This window comes from Aquarana catesbeiana, linkage group LG03, assembly GCF_042186555.1.
Source record: "Aquarana catesbeiana isolate 2022-GZ linkage group LG03, ASM4218655v1, whole genome shotgun sequence".
NCBI classification, from domain to species: domain Eukaryota; kingdom Metazoa; phylum Chordata; class Amphibia; order Anura; family Ranidae; genus Aquarana; species Aquarana catesbeiana.
This window is the reverse complement of record NC_133326.1, coordinates 618,413,492-618,435,456: the sequence shown is the minus strand read 5'-3', so window position 1 is coordinate 618,435,456 and position 21,965 is coordinate 618,413,492. Positions and strand designations below refer to the sequence as shown.

Here is a 21,965-nt window from a genome sequence, read left to right as displayed (position 1 = left end):
GCTGCCTGCACCATAGCAACTGGAGATGTTAGATGGCAAGCACATGATGTCAAAGTATCCAGGCAACAGCTGTCAAAACAAAAAGTATAATATGTGCTTGTTATGCTTGGGTTTATCTAGCAAGGTTACTTTGCGGTATAAGCAAGGAAGCTCAGACCTCTGCAGTGTATAAATGTATCTTTACTGAACAAAAATGCTATACATTACAAAACTATTACAATATTAGGAATACAGTACAAGGCTGACAGATATATCAAGCAAGATGCCTAGCAAATAAGCAGAAACTATGGTCTGTAACAGTAGAAATACACTTAAAAGTTACTTAACCACTTGCCGACCGCCTAACGCACATATACGGCGGCAGAATGGCACGGGCAGGCAGAATCACGTACCCGTACGTGATCTGCCTCCCGCGGGCGGGGGGTCCGATCGGACCCTCCCCCCCCCCGGTGCCAGCGGCGGTCGGCATTTGACTGGGAGCGTCGGGAGGCGAGGGGGAGACCATCCGATCGTGGCCCCCCCCTCGCGATCGCTCCCAGCCAATCGGAATCCTCCCCTGCCTGTGTGTAGTTTCACACAGGCAGAGGATGTGATGTCATCTCTCCTCGGCTCGGCAGTTTCCGTTCCAGCGCCGAGGAGAGAAGACATGTAAGTGCACCAACACACACACACACAGTAGAACATGCCAGGCATACTTTACACCCCCGATTCGCCCCCCGATCCCCCCCAATCACCCCCCCCCCGTCACAAACTGACAGCAAGCAGTATTTTTTTTTTTTTTTTTTTTTCTGATTACTGCATGGTGTCAGTTTGTGACAGTTACAGTGTTAGGGCAGTGAGTATTACCCCCCTTTAGGTCTAGGATACCCCCCTAACCCCCCTAATAAAGTTTTAACCCCTTGATCACCCCCTGTCACCAGTGTCACTAAGCGATCATTTTTCTGATCGCTGTATTAGTGTCGCTGGTGACGCTAGTTAGGGAGGTAAATATTTAGGTTCGCCGTCAGCGTTTTATAGCGACAGGGACCCCCATATACTATCTAATAAATGTTTTAACCCCTTGATTGCCCCCTAGTTAACCCTTTCACCACTGATCACCGTATAACCGTTACGGGTGACGCTGGTTAGTTCGTTTATTTTTTATAGTGTCAGGGCACCCGCCGTTTATTACCGAATAAAGGTTTAGCCCCCTGATCGCCCGGCGGTGATATGCGTCGCCCCAGGCAGCGTCAGATTAGCGCCAGTACCGCTAACACCCACGCACGCAGCATACGCCTCCCTTAGTGGTATAGTATCTGATCGGATCAATATCTGATCCGATCAGATCTATACTAACGTCCCCAGCAGTTTAGGGTTCCCAAACACGCAGTGTTAGCGGGATCAGCCCAGATACCTGCTAGCACCTGCGTTTTGCCCCTCCGCCCGGCCCAGCCCACCCAAGTGCAGTATCGATCGATAACTGTCACTTACAAAACACTAAACGCATAACTGCAGCGTTCGCAGAGTCAGGCCTGATCCCTGCGATCGCTAACAGTTTTTTTGGTAGCGTTTTGGTGAACTGGCAAGCACCAGCCCCAGGCAGCGTCAGGTTAGCGCCAGTACCGCTAACACCCACGCACGCACCGTACACCTCCCTTAGTGGTATAGTATCTGATCGGATCAATATCTGATCTGATCAGATCTATACTAGCGTCCCCAGCAGTTTAGGGTTCCCACAAACGCAGTGTTAGCGGGATCAGCCCAGATACCTGCTAGCACCTGCGTTTTGCCCCTCCGCTCGGCCCAGCCCAGCCCACTCAAGTGCAGTATCGATCGATCACTGACACTTACAAAACACTAAACGCATAACTGCAGCGTTCGCAGAGTCAGGCCTGATCCCTGCGATCGCTAACAGTTTTTTTGGTAGCGTTTTGGTGAACTGGCAAGCACCAGCGGCCTAGTACACCCCGGTCGTAGTCAAACCAGCACTGCAGTAACACTTGGTGACGTGGCGAGTCCCATAAGTGCAGTTCAAGCTGGTGAGGTGGCAAGCACAAGTAGTGTCCCGCTGCCACCAAAAAGACAAACACAGGCCCGTCGTGCCCATAATGCCCTTCCTGCTGCATTCGCCAATCCTAATTGGGAACCCACCACTTCTGCAGCGCCCGTACTTCCCCCATTCACATCCCCAACCAAATGCAGTCGGCTGCATGAGAGGCATTTTCTTTATGTCCTCCCGAGTACCCCTACCCAGCGAACCGACCCCAAAAAAGATGTCGTGTCTGCAGCAAGCGCGGATATAGGCGTGACACCCGCTATTATTGTCCCTCCTATCCTGACAATCCTGGTCTTTGCATTGGTGAATGTTTTGAACGCTACCATTCACTAGTTGAGTATTAGCGTAGGGTACAGCATTGCACAGACTAGGCACACTTTCACAGGGTCTCTCAAGATGCCATCGCATTTTGAGAGACCCGAACCTGGAACCGGTTACAGTTATAAAAGTTAGTTACAAAAAAAAGTGTAAAAAAAAAAAAAAAAAACACATACAAAAATATAAAATAAAAAAAAAATAGTTGTCGTTTTATTGTTCTCTCTCTCTCTATTCTCTCTCTATTGTTCTGCTCTTTTTTACTGTATTCTATTCTGCAATGTTTTATTGTTATGTTTTATCACGTTTGCTTTTCAGATATGCAATTTTATACCTTACCGTTTACTGTGCTTTATTGTTAACCATTTTTTTGTCTTCAGCTACGCCATTCACGACTTTGAGTGGTTATACCAGAATGATGCCTGCAGGTTTAGGTATCATCTTGGTATCATTCTTTTCAGCCAGCGATCGGCTTTCATGTAAAAGCAATCCTAGCAGCTAATTAGCCTCTAGACTGCTTTTACAAGCAGTGGGAGGGAATGCCCCCCCCAACGTCTTCCCTGTTTTTCTCTGGCTCTCCTGTCTCAACAGGGAACCTGAGAATGCAGCCGGTGATTCAGCCAGCTGACCATAGAGCTGATCAGAGACCAGAGTGGCTCCAAACATCTCTATGGCCTAAGAAACCGGAAGCTAAGAGCATTTTATGACTTAGATTTCGCCGGATGTAAACAGCGCCATTGGGAAATTGGGAAAGCATTTTATCACACCGATCTTGGTGTGGTCAGATGCTTTGAGGGCAGAGGAGAAATCTAGGGTCTAATAGACCCCAATTTTTGCAAAAAAGAGTACCTGTCACTACCTATTGCTATGATAGGGGATATTTACATTCCCTGAGATAACAATAAAAATGATTTAAAAAAAAAAATGAAAGGAACAGTTTAAAAATAAGATAAAAAAATAATAATAATAAAAAAAAAAAAAAAAAAAAAAAAAAAAAAAAGCACCCCTGTCCCCCCTGCTCTCGCGCTAAGGCGAACGCAAGCGTCGGTCTGGCGTCAAATGTAAACAGCAATTGCACCATGCATGTGAGGTATCACCGCGAACGGAGTATCAACGCAGTAGTTTTAGCAGTAGACCTCCTCTGTAAATCTAAAGTGGTAACCTGTAAAGGCTTTTAAAGGCTTTTAAAAATGTATTTAGTTTGTCGCCACTACACATTTGTGCGCAATTTTAAAGCATGTCATGTTTGGTATCCATGTACTCGGCCTAAGATCATCTTTTTTATTTCATCAAACATTTGGGCAATATAGTGTGTTTTAGTGCATTAAAATTTAAAAAAGTGTGTTTTTTCCCCAAAAAATGCGTTTGAAAAATCGCTGCGCAAATACTGTGTGAAAAAAAAAAATGAAACACCCACCATTTTAATCTGTAGGGCATTTGCTTTAAAAAAATATATAATGTTTGGGGGTTCAAAGTAATTTTCTTGCAAAAAAAAATTATTTTTTTATGTAATCAAAAAGTGTCAGAAAGGGCTTTGTCTTCAAGTGGTTAGAAGAGTGGGTGATGTGTGACATAAGCTTCTAGATGTTGTGCATAAAATGCCAGGACAGTTCAAAACCCCCCCAAATGACCCCATTTTGGAAAGTAGACACCCCAAGCTATTTGCTGAGAGGCATGTCGAGTCCATGGAATATTTTATATTGTGACACAAGTTGCGGGAAAGAGACAATTTTTTATTTTTTTTATTTTTTTTTTGCTCAAAGTGATATATTGCTCAAACATGCCATGGGAATATGTGAAATTACACCCCAAAATACATTCTGTTGCTTCTCCTGAGTACGGGGATACCACATGTGTGAGACTTTTTGGGAGCCTAGCCGCGTACGGGACCCCGAAAACCAAGCACCGCCTTCAGGCTTTCTAAGGCCGTAAATTTTTGATTTCACTCTTCACTGCCTATCACAGTTTCGGAGGCCATGGAATGCCCAGGTGGCAAACCCCCCCCCCCCCAAATGACCCCATTTTGGAAAGTAGACACCCCAAGCTATTTGATGAGAGGTATAGTGAGTATTTTGCAGACCTCACTTTTTGTCACAAAGTTTTGAAAATTGAAAAAAGAAAAAAAAAAATTTTTTTTTCTCGTCTTTCTTTATTTTCAAAAACAAATGAGAGCTGCAAAATACTCACCATGCCTCTCAGCAAATAGCTTGGGGTGTCTACTTTCCAAAATGGGGTCATTTGGGGTGGGATTTGTGCCACCTGGGCATTCCATGGCCTCCGAAACTGTGATAGGTAGTGAGGAGTAAAATCAAAAATGTACGCCCTTAGAAATCCTGAAGGCAGTGATTGGTTTTCGGGGCCCCGTACGCGGCTAGGCTCTCAAAAAGTCCCACACATGTGGTATCCCCATACTCAGGAGAAGCAGCTAAATGTATTTTGGGGTGCAATTCCACATATGCCCATGGCCTGTGTGAGCAATATATCATTTAGTGACAACTTTGTGCAAAAAAAAAAAAAAATTTGTCACTTTCCCGCAACTTGTGTCAAAATATAAAACATTCCATGGACTCAACATGCCTCAAAGCAAATATCTTGGGGTGTCTACTTTCCAAAATGGGGTCATTTGGGGGGGTTTTATGCCATCTGGGCATTTTATGGCCTTCAAAACTGTGATAGGTAGTGAGGAGTAAAATCAAAAATGTACGCCCTTAGAAATCCTGAAGGCAGTGATTGGTTTTCGGGGCCCCGTACGCGGCTAGGCTCCCAAAAAGTCCCACACATGTGGTATCCTCATACTCAGGAGAAGCAGCTAAATGTATTTTGGGGTGCAATTCCACATATGCCCATGGCCTGTGTGAGCAATATATCATTTAGTGACAACTTTTTGTAATTTTTTTTTTTTTTTTGTCATTATTCAATCACTTGGGACAAAAAAAATGAATATTCAATGGGCTCAACATGCCTCTCAGCAAATTCCTTGGGGTGTCTACTTTCCAAAATGGGGTCATTTGTGGGGGTTTTGTACTGCCCTGCCATTTTAGCACCTCAAGAAATGACATAGGCAGTCATAAATTAAAGGCTGTGTAAATTCCAGAAAATGTACCCTAGTTTGTAGGCGCTATAACTTTTGCGCAAACCAATAAATATACACTTATTGACATTTTTTCTACCAAAGACATATGGCCGAATACATTTTGGCCTAAATGTATGACTAAAATTGAGTTTATTGGATTTTTTTTAGAACAAAAAGTAGAAAATATCATTTTTTTTCAAAATTTTCGGTCTTTTTCAGTGTATAGCGCAAAAAATAAAAACGGCAGAGGTGATCAAATACCATCAAAAGAAAGCTCTATTTGTGGGAAGAAAAGGACGCAAATTTCGTTTGGGTACAGCATTGCATGACTGCACAGTTAGCAGTTAAAGCGACGCAGTGCCGAATTGTAAAAAGTGCTCTGGTCAGGAAGGGGGTAAAACCTTCCGGGGCTGAAGTGGTTAACTCTGGTTACTGTGTGTTTGTGATCTCCATTGGCAACGATGACCTAAAGGTTCTATAAGCAGTTGCTGGAAATCAGGTATCTTCTTCTTGGCTGGTACAGACTTTTTTTTTTTTCTTCCTCTTTGGTCTTAAAATGGAAGTAAACCCCCAATTTTTTTTTTTTTTTTAAGTCATAATGAAGAGTATAAGATTTCCTATCATTTGAGCCCATTCTTGCCACAAAGAGTTAATCCAGCTCTGAGCAATCCTCTTTTATTGTTCAGTGAGATAAATCTTGACAAACAGAGAAAAACTTTGTCAAAATCCTCCCCCTTGCTGTGAGTGACAGGTGATTTACATATCTCGTGCACTAGCCTAAGACATGCATTCTTTTTTATTTCCCACCCCCACTCCTTACTTCAGCAGCTCTGCAAGAATTGGCTGTTCCACACCTCAGCATAATTTGGCATGATTTGGCATGCTGAAGTCATGTGGTTACTTTCCAGCCTTTTCACTGGATGTTCGCGATCATAGCAGAAGTTCAGTGTAAGGCCCCTTTCACACAATCGGACCGTTCAGGTCCGCCTGTAAGTTTTGACTGCGGACCTGAACGGGCGCTCCATGTTAGCCTATGGAGCGACGGATGTCAGCGGAGATATGTCCGCTGACATCCGACCCTGTCCAATCCGCTAAAAGCAGACGGATGGCCCTACGTCCGGATCCATCGCTATCGGATCGGGTGAGATCTGATGAAAACGGACATGCTGTCTGATTTCATCCGATCCCTCCATAGGCGGCAGCGGCGCCTGACAAGCCCCCCCCCCGCTCAGTGAGCAGAGAGGGACCTGTCATCCGCTGGCTCAACGGAGAGATCTCCCGCTGAGCCGGCGGACTGAGGCGGGCTCCGGGGAAGCGGAGTCCGCCTCGTGTGAATGAGGCCTAAGAAATACACAGGAGAAAATGCATATTGACAAGGGGAGTGTAGAGGTGGGCGGGGAGTCCACTGACATCACGACTCCACCCACCGAGCTCCAGACAACAGCCCTACCCACAGAATCTGCAGTTTTTCAGACAGAGGGGAGACATTTGACAAGTAAAGATACATGCAGGAGTCCTGTATATCCTTATAAATAACCACTATGGCAGTAGTTTAGAAAGGATGATATTGGGTTTACATCCACTTTAAGGCATGATTAGAGTCCTGTCCAGCTTATGCCTGACAACCCCTTTTTATATGTCAGGTTGTTTACCATAACAACCGACTGTTCCAACTGAACAGTTCGTATTGTTTGAGAACAGCTTGTGTACTTGTTACCAAGGCATTCGTTTGAGAAGCATCCTCAAAAAAACTCAACAGTAACCTGATTTCTGTTTCTATGACCAACTACTAAACAGACTGTCTAATGTTATGTCTGATTAATAAAAAAATCATATTGTTTATCAAACGCAACACAGTGCTGTCAGGTAGCAGAAAGAGGGGAAAAAGTAATAAAATGCACTGAGAAGTGTGCAGTGTGTCAATAAAACAGGAGACTGTAGACAAGAACAAGCACCATTGGAACAAGGTTTGCACACGCTGTCCATTTAACACAATGGGAAAATAGATACTATTGTTGTATATTGGACAATGTAAATGGTTCAATGGGAATGTACACATATTTAGCTGCTCACTTAGTTTTAAACGAGTTCTGGTCAAACACTGCACCCATGCTACACCAATAAAAGTCAACAATAGTGTGACCTTTTGACATACAGGGGATGTTTTACTAAAACTAGTGCACTCAGAATTTGGTGCAGCTGTGCATGGTAGCCAATCCACTTCTAACTTCAGCTTATTCAATTAAGCTTTGGCAATAAAACCAGGAAGCTGATTGGTTTCTATGCAGAGCTGCACCAAATTTTGTACCCTCCAGTTTTGCAAATAATCCCCACAGTAATTGACCTAAGACATGATTGATACTGAAGTGCCATCTAGAGTTTGGAATTATGCTTCTCTCTTCTAAACTGATGTATGAAGGAAAAGGTAAAGGGATGGACCCATGTGGGAATGGCTAACCATACTTTCTAAAAAAAAAAAAAAAAAAAAAATTAAAATAAAAAGGCCAGCATCATGAGCTGAAAGAGGGACTCTATAATGCTAAAGAAGGTGTGTACCAGAGGGACTTCATAAGACCAAAGAAGATTGTGCCAGAGAGGATCTCATCTTGGGGTGACACTAAATCTACACTATGAGAGAACCTGGTTTCCTGCAATCACGTGAGTAGCCCGTAGTCCAGGTAGTCTACAGTGAAGCCACTATAACTCAAGCTAAGTGACTTTTTAGTGTATCCCTATAGCATACAGATGATTGTCAATGCTCATTTGCTAGGAAGGTTAGATAATGAATGCATGGGTGTTTTAGGCATATTTGTAGTACTCTGTATGTCTTGCATTGTTTTCCTGCAATTGAAAGTAGTTTTTTATGCAGCATTCTTACTTAGTAAAATCACATTAATATACTACAGGGTTTTTTATTTGCTTTACCGCAAAGCAACCGAAAAGATAAAAGCAAAACACCTTGAGGGACATGACATCTATCCATCCACCCATCCATCACTTTTTTAGACCTTGTTAAATCTGGATGTTACATTGATGACATCTTCTTCATATGGGCTTCTCATGAGATTGAATTTCTGAATAACATTTTTTCTGGGATCGTGTTTAGTCCATAAACCTGTTTGCAGAGCATTACTTTCCTTTATGTCAACATCGCCAATGAACCAGGTATCTGATTGTTTGTTTACAGTACGTTTGGTGTGTTTTATTAAGGGGGATATGATCAACATGCACAAATGCATAAGTGGTCTATATAGTGAACTTGATGTTGAGTTTTCACTTTAAGCTCATCACAGAGGACAAGAGCGCACTCTTTTCACCTAGAGGAAAAATGATTTCATCTCCAAATATGGAAAGGTTTCTTCACAGTAAGAGCTGTGAAAATATGGAATAGACTCCCTCCAGAGGTGGTTCTGGCAAGCTCAGTAGATTGCTTTAAAAAATGCCTGGATTCTTTCTGTTCTTTTAATATAACTCGGTACTAATATTAAGGCCTCATGCACACTAGGCGTTAAAATAACATTATAAAAACGTCAGTAGCTTTGCAGTGAGTTCAACTTTTTTCAACGTTTTTGCAATAGCGTTTTTTAGCGTTTTTCCGCGTTAGCATTTTCTTTCTTTTTTCAATGGATCAAAAACGTTAACTGCTGGTGAGCGACATTTTTGAGCGTTTATCAACGTTTATCAGTGCTAGAGCGTTTTTACAGCTGAAAAACGTCTCTCAGAACCCACTAGTTTTGGGTGTTTTTTACTGCCCAAAACTGCTGATAACAGCCTATGTGTGCATGGACACATAGGATAATATGATGGAGAGTTTAATGACTGTAGAAAAAACCGTCTACAGCCAAAAACAGCTGCTGTGAAAACATCAAAAAACGTCCAGTGTGCTTGAGGCCTTATAGGTAAAGTTGATCCAGGGAAAATTCGATTGCCTCTCAGGGGAATCAGGAAGGAATTATTTCCCCTGCTGTAGCAAATTGGAGCATGCTTTGCTGGGGTTTTTCACCTTCCTCTGGATCAACTGTGGGTATAGGATTATGTATATGGGATTGTTGATTTATTTTTTTTTTTTTTTTTGATAAACTAGATGGACTTGTGTCTTTTTTTTTTTTTTTTTTTTTTTCAACCTAACAATGTAACTATGTTTTATGACGTCTTATAAAGTCAGAGGTTAGGAAGTGGCTTCCTCTACTGGTTTTAAATTGGTGGATGGCCCTTTAAATGTTCCTTGCATTGTATAATGCACTTATTATATGGGGTCCTACGTGGTCCCAAAACAGTGTACTTTACCACTGTGATGTGATCACCTGAATAAACATTTGGACGTTTTTTTTTTCAAAGATACGTGGTGTGCTGTCGATATATACTTTGCCTCAGTAAGGACAACCACAATGATTTTGTTTACCTGACCCATTATAGATTAATCGATTAATCATTTGTCAGCTGTTTGGTATAGAAATGTTTGTATGTAAATCCCCAGATTGTCTGTACAGAATTAGAAATCCTTTGGCAGGTAAAACAGAAAACCTATTTACATTTCAATTGTGTATTTGGCATTTTACTTGGAGTGCTCTTTAAGAATTCCTCAATTCCCAATGGGTAGTGTTGTAAAGCCATGACCTGAGACTGCAGAGTATTCTGATCTGTACTCTTTTTCTGCTCCTAAAGCAGACCATACATTAAGCAATTTTCTTTCCTGCAACCACAGATTGCAGGAAATTTCGATCTGTCTATGGCCGGCTTTGTCAACAATTAAAGCGGAGTTCCACACAAAAATGGAACTTCCGCTTTTCAGAACCCTCCCCCCCTCCGGTGTCACATTTGGCACCTTTCAGGGGGGAGGGGGGTGCAGATACCTGCCTAAGACAGGTATTTGCACCCACTTCCGGCATAGACTCCCATGGGAGTCTATGCCTCTTCCTGTCCCTCCGCGCTGTCTCCTGGGAAACACACAGCTCCCAGGAGATAGCGGGGACCAGTTACGATGCGCAGCGTGACTCGCGCATGCGCAGTAGGGAACCGGGAAGTGAAGCCGCAACGCTTCACTTCCTGATTCCCTCACCTAGGATGGCGGCGGCAGCTGCCGAGAACCGAGCGGGTTCTCGGCATCGCCTGCCGACATCGCTGGACCCTGAGACAGGTAAGTGGCCATTTATTAAAATTCAGCAGCTGCAGTATTTGTAGCTGCTGGCTTTTAATTTTTTTTTTTTTTTGGCGGTTTAGGTGGACCCCCGCTTTAAGGTGGACTGCTACATTGTGCCTGTAGATAAGAGAAAAAAATATTTGATAAAAGGTCCAAAAGACCTCTGACTGTGCAGCAGTTGAACTGTTATACTAATGGATGGGCTTTTTGTTCATTATTCACAGGTTGAAGGAAGAAGCAATAAGCTTTAAAAGAGCTGGAAATAAGCAGCAGGTATGTATCATCTTTTTATGAATACTTTGCGGTCTTAATTGTGAACCTGTACTTCGTTTTGAAGTTTGAAATTTAGTGTTCCATCAAAGAACAGACACCACAAGAAGCCCAAGTTATCCCAGAAAATCCTCATGTCCCTCTTTTGGACTCATTGTGAAAGGCTTTAGCTTGTATAAGAGCTCTGTGAGCAGCAAGCTTTTACAAAGAATTTGCAAAGCTTTCAGCAGACTTCCAGCAGCTTTGTTGAAGCATTTAAAGTAAACCATATTTCCACTATTGCAGTCAAATTTGAGAAAACACCATTATGTGGCTTGTTCTGTTTTCCCATTCACACAGATTTCTTAAATAAAATATATAGGGCAGAACAATTTTGGAATGATTAAGCTCAGCCTGTCCCCACTGACAAAAAGGGACACACAGAGTTTCCCATCATTATCATACAATGAAGAAGCCCAGCATCTAGATCATTAACCTTTTGTTAGGACAGATTGTGTTCAAGTCTAGTTTCCAACTGATAATGAGATCTGCCTACATAGAACAGACATAGTTCAATATGATAAACATTAACTTCTCAGTCCCCTCTACATAGCAGTTTTCATAAAAGAGCAAGTAAATTTGTAAGCAGCAATTTTTATTTTAAGTTATGCTATGTGAATGAGAACATGTACAAAATATAAAGTAGGTGTTATTCAAATTTGGCTGCAATAGTGGAACTGTACTTTAACAATGTTATGGACAGATCTAAAGGTGCTGACTGTCACTGAGAACAAGCTGCTAGAAGGCTTTGAATATGTTTCAAGCAGTGTTTACTATGCTACTGCAAGCTTAGTTTTTTTAAAGTGACATCCAGTATTAAAGCAGTAGCAGGCATCATGGTTTCTACTCTTAGGCAGGATTTATAACCACTTATAATGGAGTATAGGTTCAGTTTATTTGTTATAGACTAATGTATGTGTGTATGTACTATATATGTTGGCGATGATTGAATCTCATTCCTTAGGACCAGTTATGGGATTAAATTATAATGGTTTGGGGTCAAGTTTGTTTTAATTTTTTTTTTTTAACATTTACGCTTGATTTTTGTTTTGGATCACTTACATGAAATATTATAGTGAATTTTCAGTGAGCATGTGTTTTTTGCTATTTGTAACGACACCCCGAGTATGAACGGGGTTAAAGCCGTTTAGGACATTCCATAACCAAATACAAAGGCAGCTACCGCACACTTAAATCAGCCGAACAAGGAACCCATACAAATAATTCTCCCCAAATACGAGACAAGGCTCTGTCTTGAGGTTCAAGCAGGAATGATAAACCTTTATTCAAACACATGTTATACAGATCCCACTTCAAAACACTTCCCACCCACCCTTGGAAAACTGGGCGGGTTAAGCTGTCCAATGACAATGGACACACAGGTCAGGTGTGTATAATTTCTCATCAGTAAACAGTCTTATCAGCAGGGAGAGCTGTGGGAGGAATCCTCCCTCCCTCCATAGATATACACATCCTGTGATATCCAAGGCAGACAGACACAATAGAACATTGGAATACAGCCCCACCCCAAACTAGTAAAGCAAATAGTACACAACACAATGAGACAGCACACATTATATATACAGCATTGAGTCTGACTAGCACAGATCATAGTGGGGTTCTCATTCACCCTGTGCCCCTATTAGTGACTCCCATCACTATGGCATATCCCGGGTCCCCAGAGTCTGTGTGTCTTGGGAGACATGGACCTGAAAAGTAATGCCACCTCAAGGGTCCCCAGGCATACAGCTCACAAAGAGCACCGTTCCCCCAAATGCCAGGGTCCATAATCAGTTGGCAAGAGGCTGGCATTCAGTCCCCTCCAAAAGCCTCTGTCCCGGCTAGGTCTGTCACATTATTGTTGTACGATTTACGTTAAGTTTTTTACAAGATTGTTCTTAAATATTTTTACGAAGTCAAAAATGCTCAGCTATGTAAATTGCCATCGATCAGCTGTCACAGATCCTTCCAGGAACAGACGCTATTCAAATGATCCCATCAGAAACTATGCACGTGGGGCAAACATAAATGAAGGACCTTTAAAAATCCGCCCCGCTCTCGCCCGAAAAGTGCCGCTAAAGCACCGCAAAAACAACCGGCGCTTTAGCTCTGTTTTAGCAGTGCTGCAGTGTGAAAGGGGTCTAACTGCTTTGCTGAAACAAAATCCTGCTTATAGAGCTTGTAAAAATAAAAATTCCTTCTAAATTACCTATTCTTAGAGACCTTAATAATGAAGTAAGGACTCTTCAATATATGAACCATGCTTTGAGCTATGTACCTTCTATCTCTTCTACTGATTCTGTCTTTATTTTCTAGGCTCTGCGATGTATGAGACGCAGGAAGTTGTCAGAACGACGGTTGTCGGGGCTGCAGAATAAGCTGGAAACTGTGCAGAGCATCCTGGAGAGAATATCAATAGCAGAAACTGACCGCATGGTAAATATTTATGTGACCCCAGAGCCATGAACCCCCCCATAGTAATGAGATCATAAGACACGTATTACAGGTGTTCCTATCCCCAGACCTCCCCTGCTCAGCTGTTTGAAATCTTGCTTGGAGGCTGTCGGGGATTGGGAGCCTTTATTAAAGATGAAATTTTATATACATAGTTACGTTGGACCAATTTAAATGAGATATATATCTATCGTACCTGGCTGATGTAGTGGAAGCTGGAAATAATGAAGTCGATGCTGCCACTCCAGTGATCTCCCCTTGCTTCCGAGTCCCATGTTGAGTGGCTGGCCTGATGCATTGTGAACATAGAAGGTCGGCCTCTCAGCATGGACGCCATTCAGACAATGATTAGTAGAGGTGTCTACTTCAGTGATTTCCGGGGGGGATTGGCCAGATATGGTATTTACTTGATTACATTGGTCCAAGCTGGAACAATGTAACTAAGTAAAAATATACCATACCTGGAATTTATATTTTAGAAAGAACTTTCCCAGTGACATGTAAATTCAGTATAGGTAATATACCACTAAAAATGTTCAGCATGAAGGACATGTCCGGTTGTTCAGTGTCTTGATGATAGGAATAGAAAATAGGCGAAATGTAAAAGTATTTTAATGAATGGTTAACTGGATTAAACAGGGTCTTTTTATATCTCTATATGCTAATTTTTAAGTAGCTTCTGTTCAGCTGACCCCAGTGGCGACTGGTGTGTTTTTTTTGTTTGTTTTTTTTGGGTGGGGGGGTGTTGTATTGGCAAACAGACCCCCCCTCCCCCCCAGACCGCTGGTGGAGTGACCCCTGCCCCCACACACTGTCTTTACCTTGGATGCGGGCGGTGAGAGCGTGGCGGGCTCAGGGAAAGCTGCTCCAGTGTTCTCTCCTGGAGCAGCTTCCGCGGTGTCTCCTCTCTCCTAGGCGTCCGATAGGACCGCCAGACAATTTGGCCAATCGGGAAACCGGTTTCATACCTGCTTCCCGATTGGCTGGGAGAAGGATCAGTGTTGCAATAGCGGATTTTCATTCAACACACCTGGGTGGTCTCCAGAGTCCACCCTATTTTGAAGCCCATTAGAGCCTATGGCTCTAATCAGTGCTTAAAAAAAAAACCCTGGCCGCTGTAATTCATATGCTCAGTGACCCGAAAGGGGCCGGACACATGAATAGGGGGCGGTCGTGGCGGCAGTGGATAGAATCATGCTTTTGCATTGCATGATTCTATCCATTATGCAGATGGGGGGGCCCCTAATGGACGACCGCCCCTGGCTGACCCCCTTTGGTTTTGACGCTGCCATTTATTTACAGCTTGTCCTCCTGTCATTGTTTGTTGTGTACATTATACATTAAAATCCATCCTTTCTATCAATGACAGGTGGTATCTGCATATGAGATGGGGGTAACAGCACTACGCACTTCACTGAAGGATGTCAGTCTGGAGAAGACAGAGAACTTAGTGGATCAGATTCAGGAGGTAACAAAAGATGATTATTCTTCGATGTGTGTTTCTTATAGAGCAGGGATTTGCAATTAGCGGACCTCCAGCTGTTGCAAAACTACAAGTCCCATCATGCCTCTGCCTCTGGGTGTCATGCTTGTGGCTGTCAGAGTTTTGCTATGCCTCATGGGACTTGTAGTTCTGCAACAGCTTGAGGTCCGCTAATTGCATATCCCTGTTACAAAACAGGTTAATCTTGCTCAGCGCAGTAGGGAAACCAGGAGTGGCCTGCACCACCAACCTTGTATTTTCAGGGAAGTAAAAATAAATTCTGAAAAAAATAAATAGTTTCTTACAACTTCGAACTACGGACACCTAGTTCATCCACTTGTCCACTGTACATATATAAACGTCCTGGACAGCAAGTGGTTATACCAGGATCATGTATAATAGTGCAGTGCTAAAAAAATCAAACATATTAAATATTAACATGTATAGAAATTGATGTGCACAAATAACAGAATCTGTGTGTATAAACAGTCCTGTGAATAAACCAATTCTAAAAAAAAATAGTAAAAAATTAGTCCTATTCCATAGTGAATAATAGAGCGTGCCAAGGAATTTTTAGACTATAAATTCTTCTTACTCCAATGAATAAAGCCCCATCCTGTGTTTTAAAGAGTTCATGTGATGAAGGATTCCAACCAATAAGAGACACCCAGTGTGCAGCTCCTTGCAGATTGCAATGACCCCTGTGCAAGACACATAGGTCTAACAGCGCTTTAGCAAGGTAAATGGACCACCTTCAATGCCTAGGATCCTCCAACACGTAAGTGTGGTTATGTGTCTCCCATTTGCTCAAAAGACAAAATGCAAGAGACACTTCCACTGTGTAAAACTGCTCCTTTGTGTAATCCAGTGGCGTCTCTTCTCGACCTTGTTCTTCTCTTTCTTGGAACTTTCTTTACATTATTTAACCTAAATTCCTATACTTATAAGGTAAAGAAAGTAAGTTTCAGGAGAGAGAAATGCGTGCATTTTAAATCTTGGCATGTTTGGCAACATTATCTTATTCTCCACCACTCCACCATTTTATTCTCCAGTGCCTCTGCTTTCAGAAAAGGTATAATGTTTTGGGGCTCTAAGTAATTTGCTAGAAAAAAAATTAAAATGTTGATTTTTACCATGTAATGTCAAGTGGTTAAAGCGGAGTTCCAGCCTTTTTTTGTTTTTTTTTACTAAAAAACACCCCTGCAATGGTCTCATCTTTTCTAATGCAGTACCTTGAAAAAGTATTCACACCCCTTGAAATTTTCCACATTTTGTCATGTTACAACCAAAACCGTAAATGTATTTTATTGGGAATTTTTGCGATAGACCAACACAAAGTGGCACATAATTGTGAACTGGAAGGAAAATGATAAATGGTTTTCAACATTTTTTACAAATAAATATGGGAAAAGTGTGGCGTGCATTTGTATTCAGCCCCCCTGAGTCAATACTTTGTAGAACCACCTTTCACTGCAATTACAGCTGCATGTCTTTTTGGGGATGTCTCTACCAACTTTGCAGAGAGAGACATTTTGCCCATTCTCAAGCTCCATTTCTGTCAGATTGAATGGAGAGCGTCTGTGAACAGTAATTTTCAAGTCTTGCCACAGATTCTCAATTGGATTTAGATCTGGACTTTGACTGGGCCATTCTAGTACATAAATATGCATTAAACTAATCCATTCCATTGTAGCTCTGGCTGTATGTTTAGGGTCGTTGTCCTGCTGGAAGGTGAACCTCCGCCCCAGTCTCAAGTCTTTTGCAGACTCTAACAGGTTTTCTTCTAAGATTGCCCTGTATTTGGCTCCATCCATCTTCCCATCAACTCTGACCAGCTTTCCTGTCCCTGCTGCAGAAAAGCATCCCCACAACATGATGCTGCCACCACCATGTTTCGCAGTGGGGATGGTGTGTTCAGAGTAATGTGCAGTGTTGGTTTTCTGCCACACATAGTGTTTTTTGCTTTTAGGCCAAAAAGTTACATTTTGGTCTCATCTGACCAGAGCACCTTCTTCCACATGTTTGCTGTGTCTCCCACATGGCTTCTTGCTAACTGCAAACGGGGCTTCTTATAGATTTCTTTCAACAATGACTTTCTTTTTGCCACCCTTCCATAAAGGCCAGATTTGTGGAGTGCACGACCAATAGTTGTCCTGTGGACAGATTCTCCCACCTGAACTGTGGATTTCTGCAGCTCCTCCAGAGTTACCATGGGCCTCTTGGCTGCTTCTCTGATTAAGTCTCTCCTTGTCCAGCCTGTCAGTTTAGGTGGACAGCCATGTCTTGGTAGGTTTGCAGTTGTGCCATACTCTTTCCACTTTCAAATGATGAATTGAACAGTGCTCCGTGAAATATTCAAAGCTTGGAATATTTTTTTTTATAACCTAACCCTGCTTTAAACTTCTCTACAACTTTATCCCTGACCTGTCTGGTGTGTTCCTTGGCCTTCATGATGCTGTTTGTTCACTAAGGTTCTCTAACAAACCGCTGAGGGTTTCACACAACAGCTGTATTTATACTGAGATTAAATTACACACAGGTGGACTCTATTTACTAATTAGGTGACTGAAGGCAATTGGTTTCGCTAGATTTTAGTTAGGGGTATCAGAGTAAAGGGGGCTGAATACAAATGCACGCCACACTATATTTGTAAAAAAAAGTTGAAAACCATTTATCATTTTCCTTCCACTTCACAATTATGTGCCACTTTGTGTTGGTCTATCACATAAAATCCCAATAAAATACATTTACGTTTTTGGTTGTAACATGACCAAATGTGGAAAATTTCAAGGGGTATGAATACTTTTTCAAGGCACTGTACATTCTGGCATTTGTGCTAAATGAAATTTTTCTTGTTAGATTGTTGTGTAAAAAGCTCACTGTGAGCATTCTCCCATCATCAGTGTGGGCATCTGAAGCCCACTCGTTGCTCCTTCTGGGATATGGTGCTGTTGGCTACCCAGCGTGCACCTCCTGATCTCGTGCATGCACCTTGCGTACAAGATGAGGTTATGGAAATAGAAGCAAAAGCTGCCCATTGCCTCCTGGGATTGATGACATTCATATTCCAGGAGCCAATGGACTGCCGGATATGACACGGCAGAAGAGGACCGTTCTAATGGACTAATAGGGTTTTTGAAGAAAGGGAAAAAAAAAAACTTCCGATGAGTAATGTAATTGTGATCACCAACATGATGGGGAAAATTAAAAAAGTTGGTGGAACTCCGCTTTAAAATATAACAATTTTTATTTTTGTGACAAACACACATAAAATCCTTTAAAATCATAAAAAAATATATCATTAAGTTCATGGCCCTGCACTATATACATATAAAGTGCAATATAGTATGTCTATGCATACATTACTCACAAATATGTAGAAAACTCAAGGACATGTGCTGGCATGTTCACATTCATTTCTTTATTGGATCATAAAACATGATTCCTCAAAGAATTTGAGATTTTTAAATTCCATCAATACTAACTGAACATTGTATTGTTACTGACAAATAATGATTGTTTTGTATCAAAGATCAGGTCCTGCTGTATTAGACTCTCACTGCCTCCCCACAAAAATGTATACACATTGGGGTTGATGTACTAAAACTGCAGAGTGCAAAATCTAATGCAGCTGTGCATGGTAGCCAATCAGCGTGTTCAGTTAAGCTTTGACGAAAAAAAAAATTGGAAGCTGATTAGTTGCAGAGCTGCCCCAGATTTTACACTTTATACATAATTATTGAGTCCACAAAGTCCCAGTGTGCTTGATAATGAAATACAAAAATAATGCAGTGAGTCAATCCAAATTCTTCAGTGCCAAGAATTCATAAATCCCAAGTGCAATGGTAAATCCACTCAGGTGCATAATCAGATGTACATTAACCTCATCTGATGGACCTCATTATTTAAAAGGAGGTCAAAGACAGCACTTTGTGACAGCCTTCTCTGATCCTCTGCACTATGAGGGTCCACTTGTGAAAGGAAATTCCCATGTACTCACAGAAGATAGACTATATAGTGCTCACTGGCTATTTATTATGATAAAACCTCAATACACTCACATCAGCATTATAGTAATAGTGCATCAGAAAAACACTCCTGGTTACCAGACCATAAATGCAATGCTTCCAACAGCTGGACTAGCGTGATGATGTCATAGTCTCCTCCCACCTGACATGTTTCGTCCTTCTAGACTTTTTATCAGTCTGTCCTCCATTCGGACTAGGGACAAGCTTCAGGTGTCAGACTGGAGAGACAGGGCAGTGGCTGCAAGAGCTCCGTGGCACACAAACAGTGCCAAAGGGCAGGCAAACATTTGAATGCACAAAGTGGAGCAGGCCCAGCTGCTTATCCCATGTCTAAATTATAAATGTGACGAATGTTACAAAGACCTGGACTTTCCATTAAATGAGGGGACATGTCCTGTGAGCAAATCCAGCAAAAGCCCAGGAAGTAAGTGAGCCATATAACTACAGCAAACAATGTGGCGACCATGGAGTGTGACTGACAGCACTCTGCAGTGTCTGGTGTGGCTACTCATTGCTATAAGATAGCAGTCTTTGAGAAACATGTCATTTCAAGTTATCCATTTGTCCAAGAGAGACTGGTCACGTTTATTTTGTGGATTTTGTATAATGCAAAATGCTGTCACTGCTAAAATCATTTATAAAAAAAATATCTGGAATCACTACATGTGTATTTTTTAAGATTACATTTTTTGACAAGCAATGGTTTTGGATGGTCTTCAGCTTTTGTTATTGAACAAATATGTCACCTAGGTCACCACACATAATCTTTATGATTCACACCACTTACAAGTAGTAAAAAGCCCTTTTGAGAGTTTTTGGTTTTGTGAAGATTTTTTTTTTTTTTTTTAGCTTTTATTTTTTTCATTTTAATCTTTTTTTTGCAGACTGGTAATGAGAAAAATGGGAATGGAGGACTGATAAAGCTGTAATATTTTTTTTTTTTTTTTTTTTATTTTTTTTAGAATTTACTTGATTTTAAAGAGTCATATTTTGTGTACCATCTCATGTACAATACTGTATATTGTGCATCTCCACTTGCAGTCCACAGAGCTGACCTCTATATTGCCATGTTTGTTTTCCTCTTTATGGATGCAATACAGCACTGAGATTACTTTGACTGCTTTTGCTCTTTCTTGCAGTTCTGTGACCTTCAGGATGATGTTAGCGAGACCTTGGCTCGGGCAGTGCCTGGGGATATTGGTAAGTAGAGTTCTCTTTGTGCACCTTGAGAACTGTAATCAAGTGTGATACTTAAAGCAGAACTAAAGGAAATATACTTACCTCCTTGCTAAAGCCGGCTATGGATGGATTCAATCTCAGCCGGTTCAGCAGGGACCAGCTGGGATTCGATCCATCTATGAGCAGGCTGATTGTACCCAAGTCAATCCATCGACTGACTTAGGTACAAATGTCAGATTTTTGGCATGCGATTATTGCCACCGGCTATAGCCACTAGCAGTAATCACTCTGTTCTCCTGACAAGGACGAGTCCCTGCACGCCCCCCCCCCCCGCCACCCCTTCCTGCCAGGAGAACACAATAGCTCCGCGGGAGAAATTCCTCCATTGACACCTACTGTATTGATGGGGGAATCAAACAATTTTCTTTCCTGGATTGCATGGTTGCAGGAAAGATTACACACTCTATGTCCTGCCTAACAGTCTGGGTCCCTCGCTGGCACCGGCATCTTCTCCCCTGGTGTGGGTCTTCTGGCAGCTCTATTGGCTGGCACGGGATGACCCAACTAATTTCACATGCACAGGGATGCAGCCAGGTGGTGTATTATATTGCATGTCTCTTCTATGATAATAGCCTGCCTGCTTGCAGTCTGTTTTAAGCTTTTAATTTAAATCTTCACTTTGATGGGTCAAGTCTATGTAGCTAGCAAAAATTCAATATGACAGTAAACAAGAGTAAACATTTTATCACTTCTCATGTTTGACATATTCTCTTGATGCAGATGTGGATGCAGACGAGCTGGAGAGAGAGCTGAACGAGATTCTCCAAGAAATTCCTACAGACCTTCCTGATGTCCCTACTGGACCACTTAAAGTGGGGGGCATCTCCCCACAAAGGCTTCCTACTGTCCAGAATAATGGAGGTGACTATGCATTATATACATACACACTTTTGTTTAATTTTGTTCTGAGCTTGGTTTAAAAAGAAGACATAAAATTACATGGCAAATGTTGCAACCGTTTTCTAGGTTTCCATTCACACATTTGCACTTTGATAAAGTATGTTGGTAAGATGCACCTGTTTCCAGACTTTGAACATTAAAGGATAAATTCACTTTAAAAAAAACAAAAAAATAAATGCACATTTGTTTTGCAGGTAAAAAAAAAAAAGGAAATGCACACTTTTTTTACCTGCAAAAAAATGTGCATTTATTTTTATTTTTTTTTATAGTTGCACTGTGAGTGTAAGCTGTCTGCTTGTACGGCCAGGCAGTTTCACAAAAATAGGAAGAATCAATGAAATTCAAGATACAAAACATAAATCTCCTGCGCTTGGAAGTGGGCCCAAATATGTTACTTGTCTGGATAAGTAGCACCTTGCTGCCCTCAATACTGAGAACACTGGAATCACAAAAAAATAGAACAGAGGACACACAGGCCTAGTGCGTTATCCTAAATATGAATCTTAATAAGTAAAATAATAGGTAATGTACTCAAAAAAGTACGCATGTATCACAGTTTAACATACAAACGGCAGCTTTTGCATCTGCACTGCGACATAACACATAGCAGATGAAATGTACAGCAGGCTAACGAGTTTCGAGGACTTGCCTCTTCCTCAGAGCCAACAGGACTGTGTCTAGTTCCCATACTTGTATAATACATTGTGACATAGCATCAGTATGGTTGGAGTAACTCACCCCCCCCCCCCCCCCATGGGTGTGGACTCAAGATCCACCAAACAAGAACAACTGTTATGTACAGCCCATCTTATTGATTAAGTCCAAATGCATAGTAAGAGTAATTGTATTATTAAAGAAATGTTATTCATGAATGAATGGCATAAAATGTCTATATTGCAGCCCACATATGATACAGCATGTCTAAAGGGGATTCACAAGTGGAAGTCAGATAAAATATAATATATAACTGTTACATGGCTATCCGAGGA

The 21,965-nt window shown here is 41.7% G+C and overlaps 1 protein-coding gene across 2 annotated transcripts in view; it reads left to right on the top strand.

Moving 5' to 3' along the window:
* Positions 1 to 21,965, top strand: part of CHMP7 (charged multivesicular body protein 7) — a 55,886-nt gene that overhangs the window by 25,800 nt on the left and 8,121 nt on the right. For both annotated transcript variants that reach the window (XM_073622306.1, XM_073622305.1), the window contains exons 7-11: positions 10,788 to 10,836; positions 13,189 to 13,308; positions 14,696 to 14,794; positions 19,977 to 20,037; positions 20,797 to 20,937. In XM_073622306.1, coding sequence (XP_073478407.1) covers positions 10,788 to 10,836; positions 13,189 to 13,308; positions 14,696 to 14,794; positions 19,977 to 20,037; positions 20,797 to 20,937 — 470 coding nt within the window. The remainder of the gene's footprint in view (positions 1 to 10,787; positions 10,837 to 13,188; positions 13,309 to 14,695; positions 14,795 to 19,976; positions 20,038 to 20,796; positions 20,938 to 21,965) is intronic.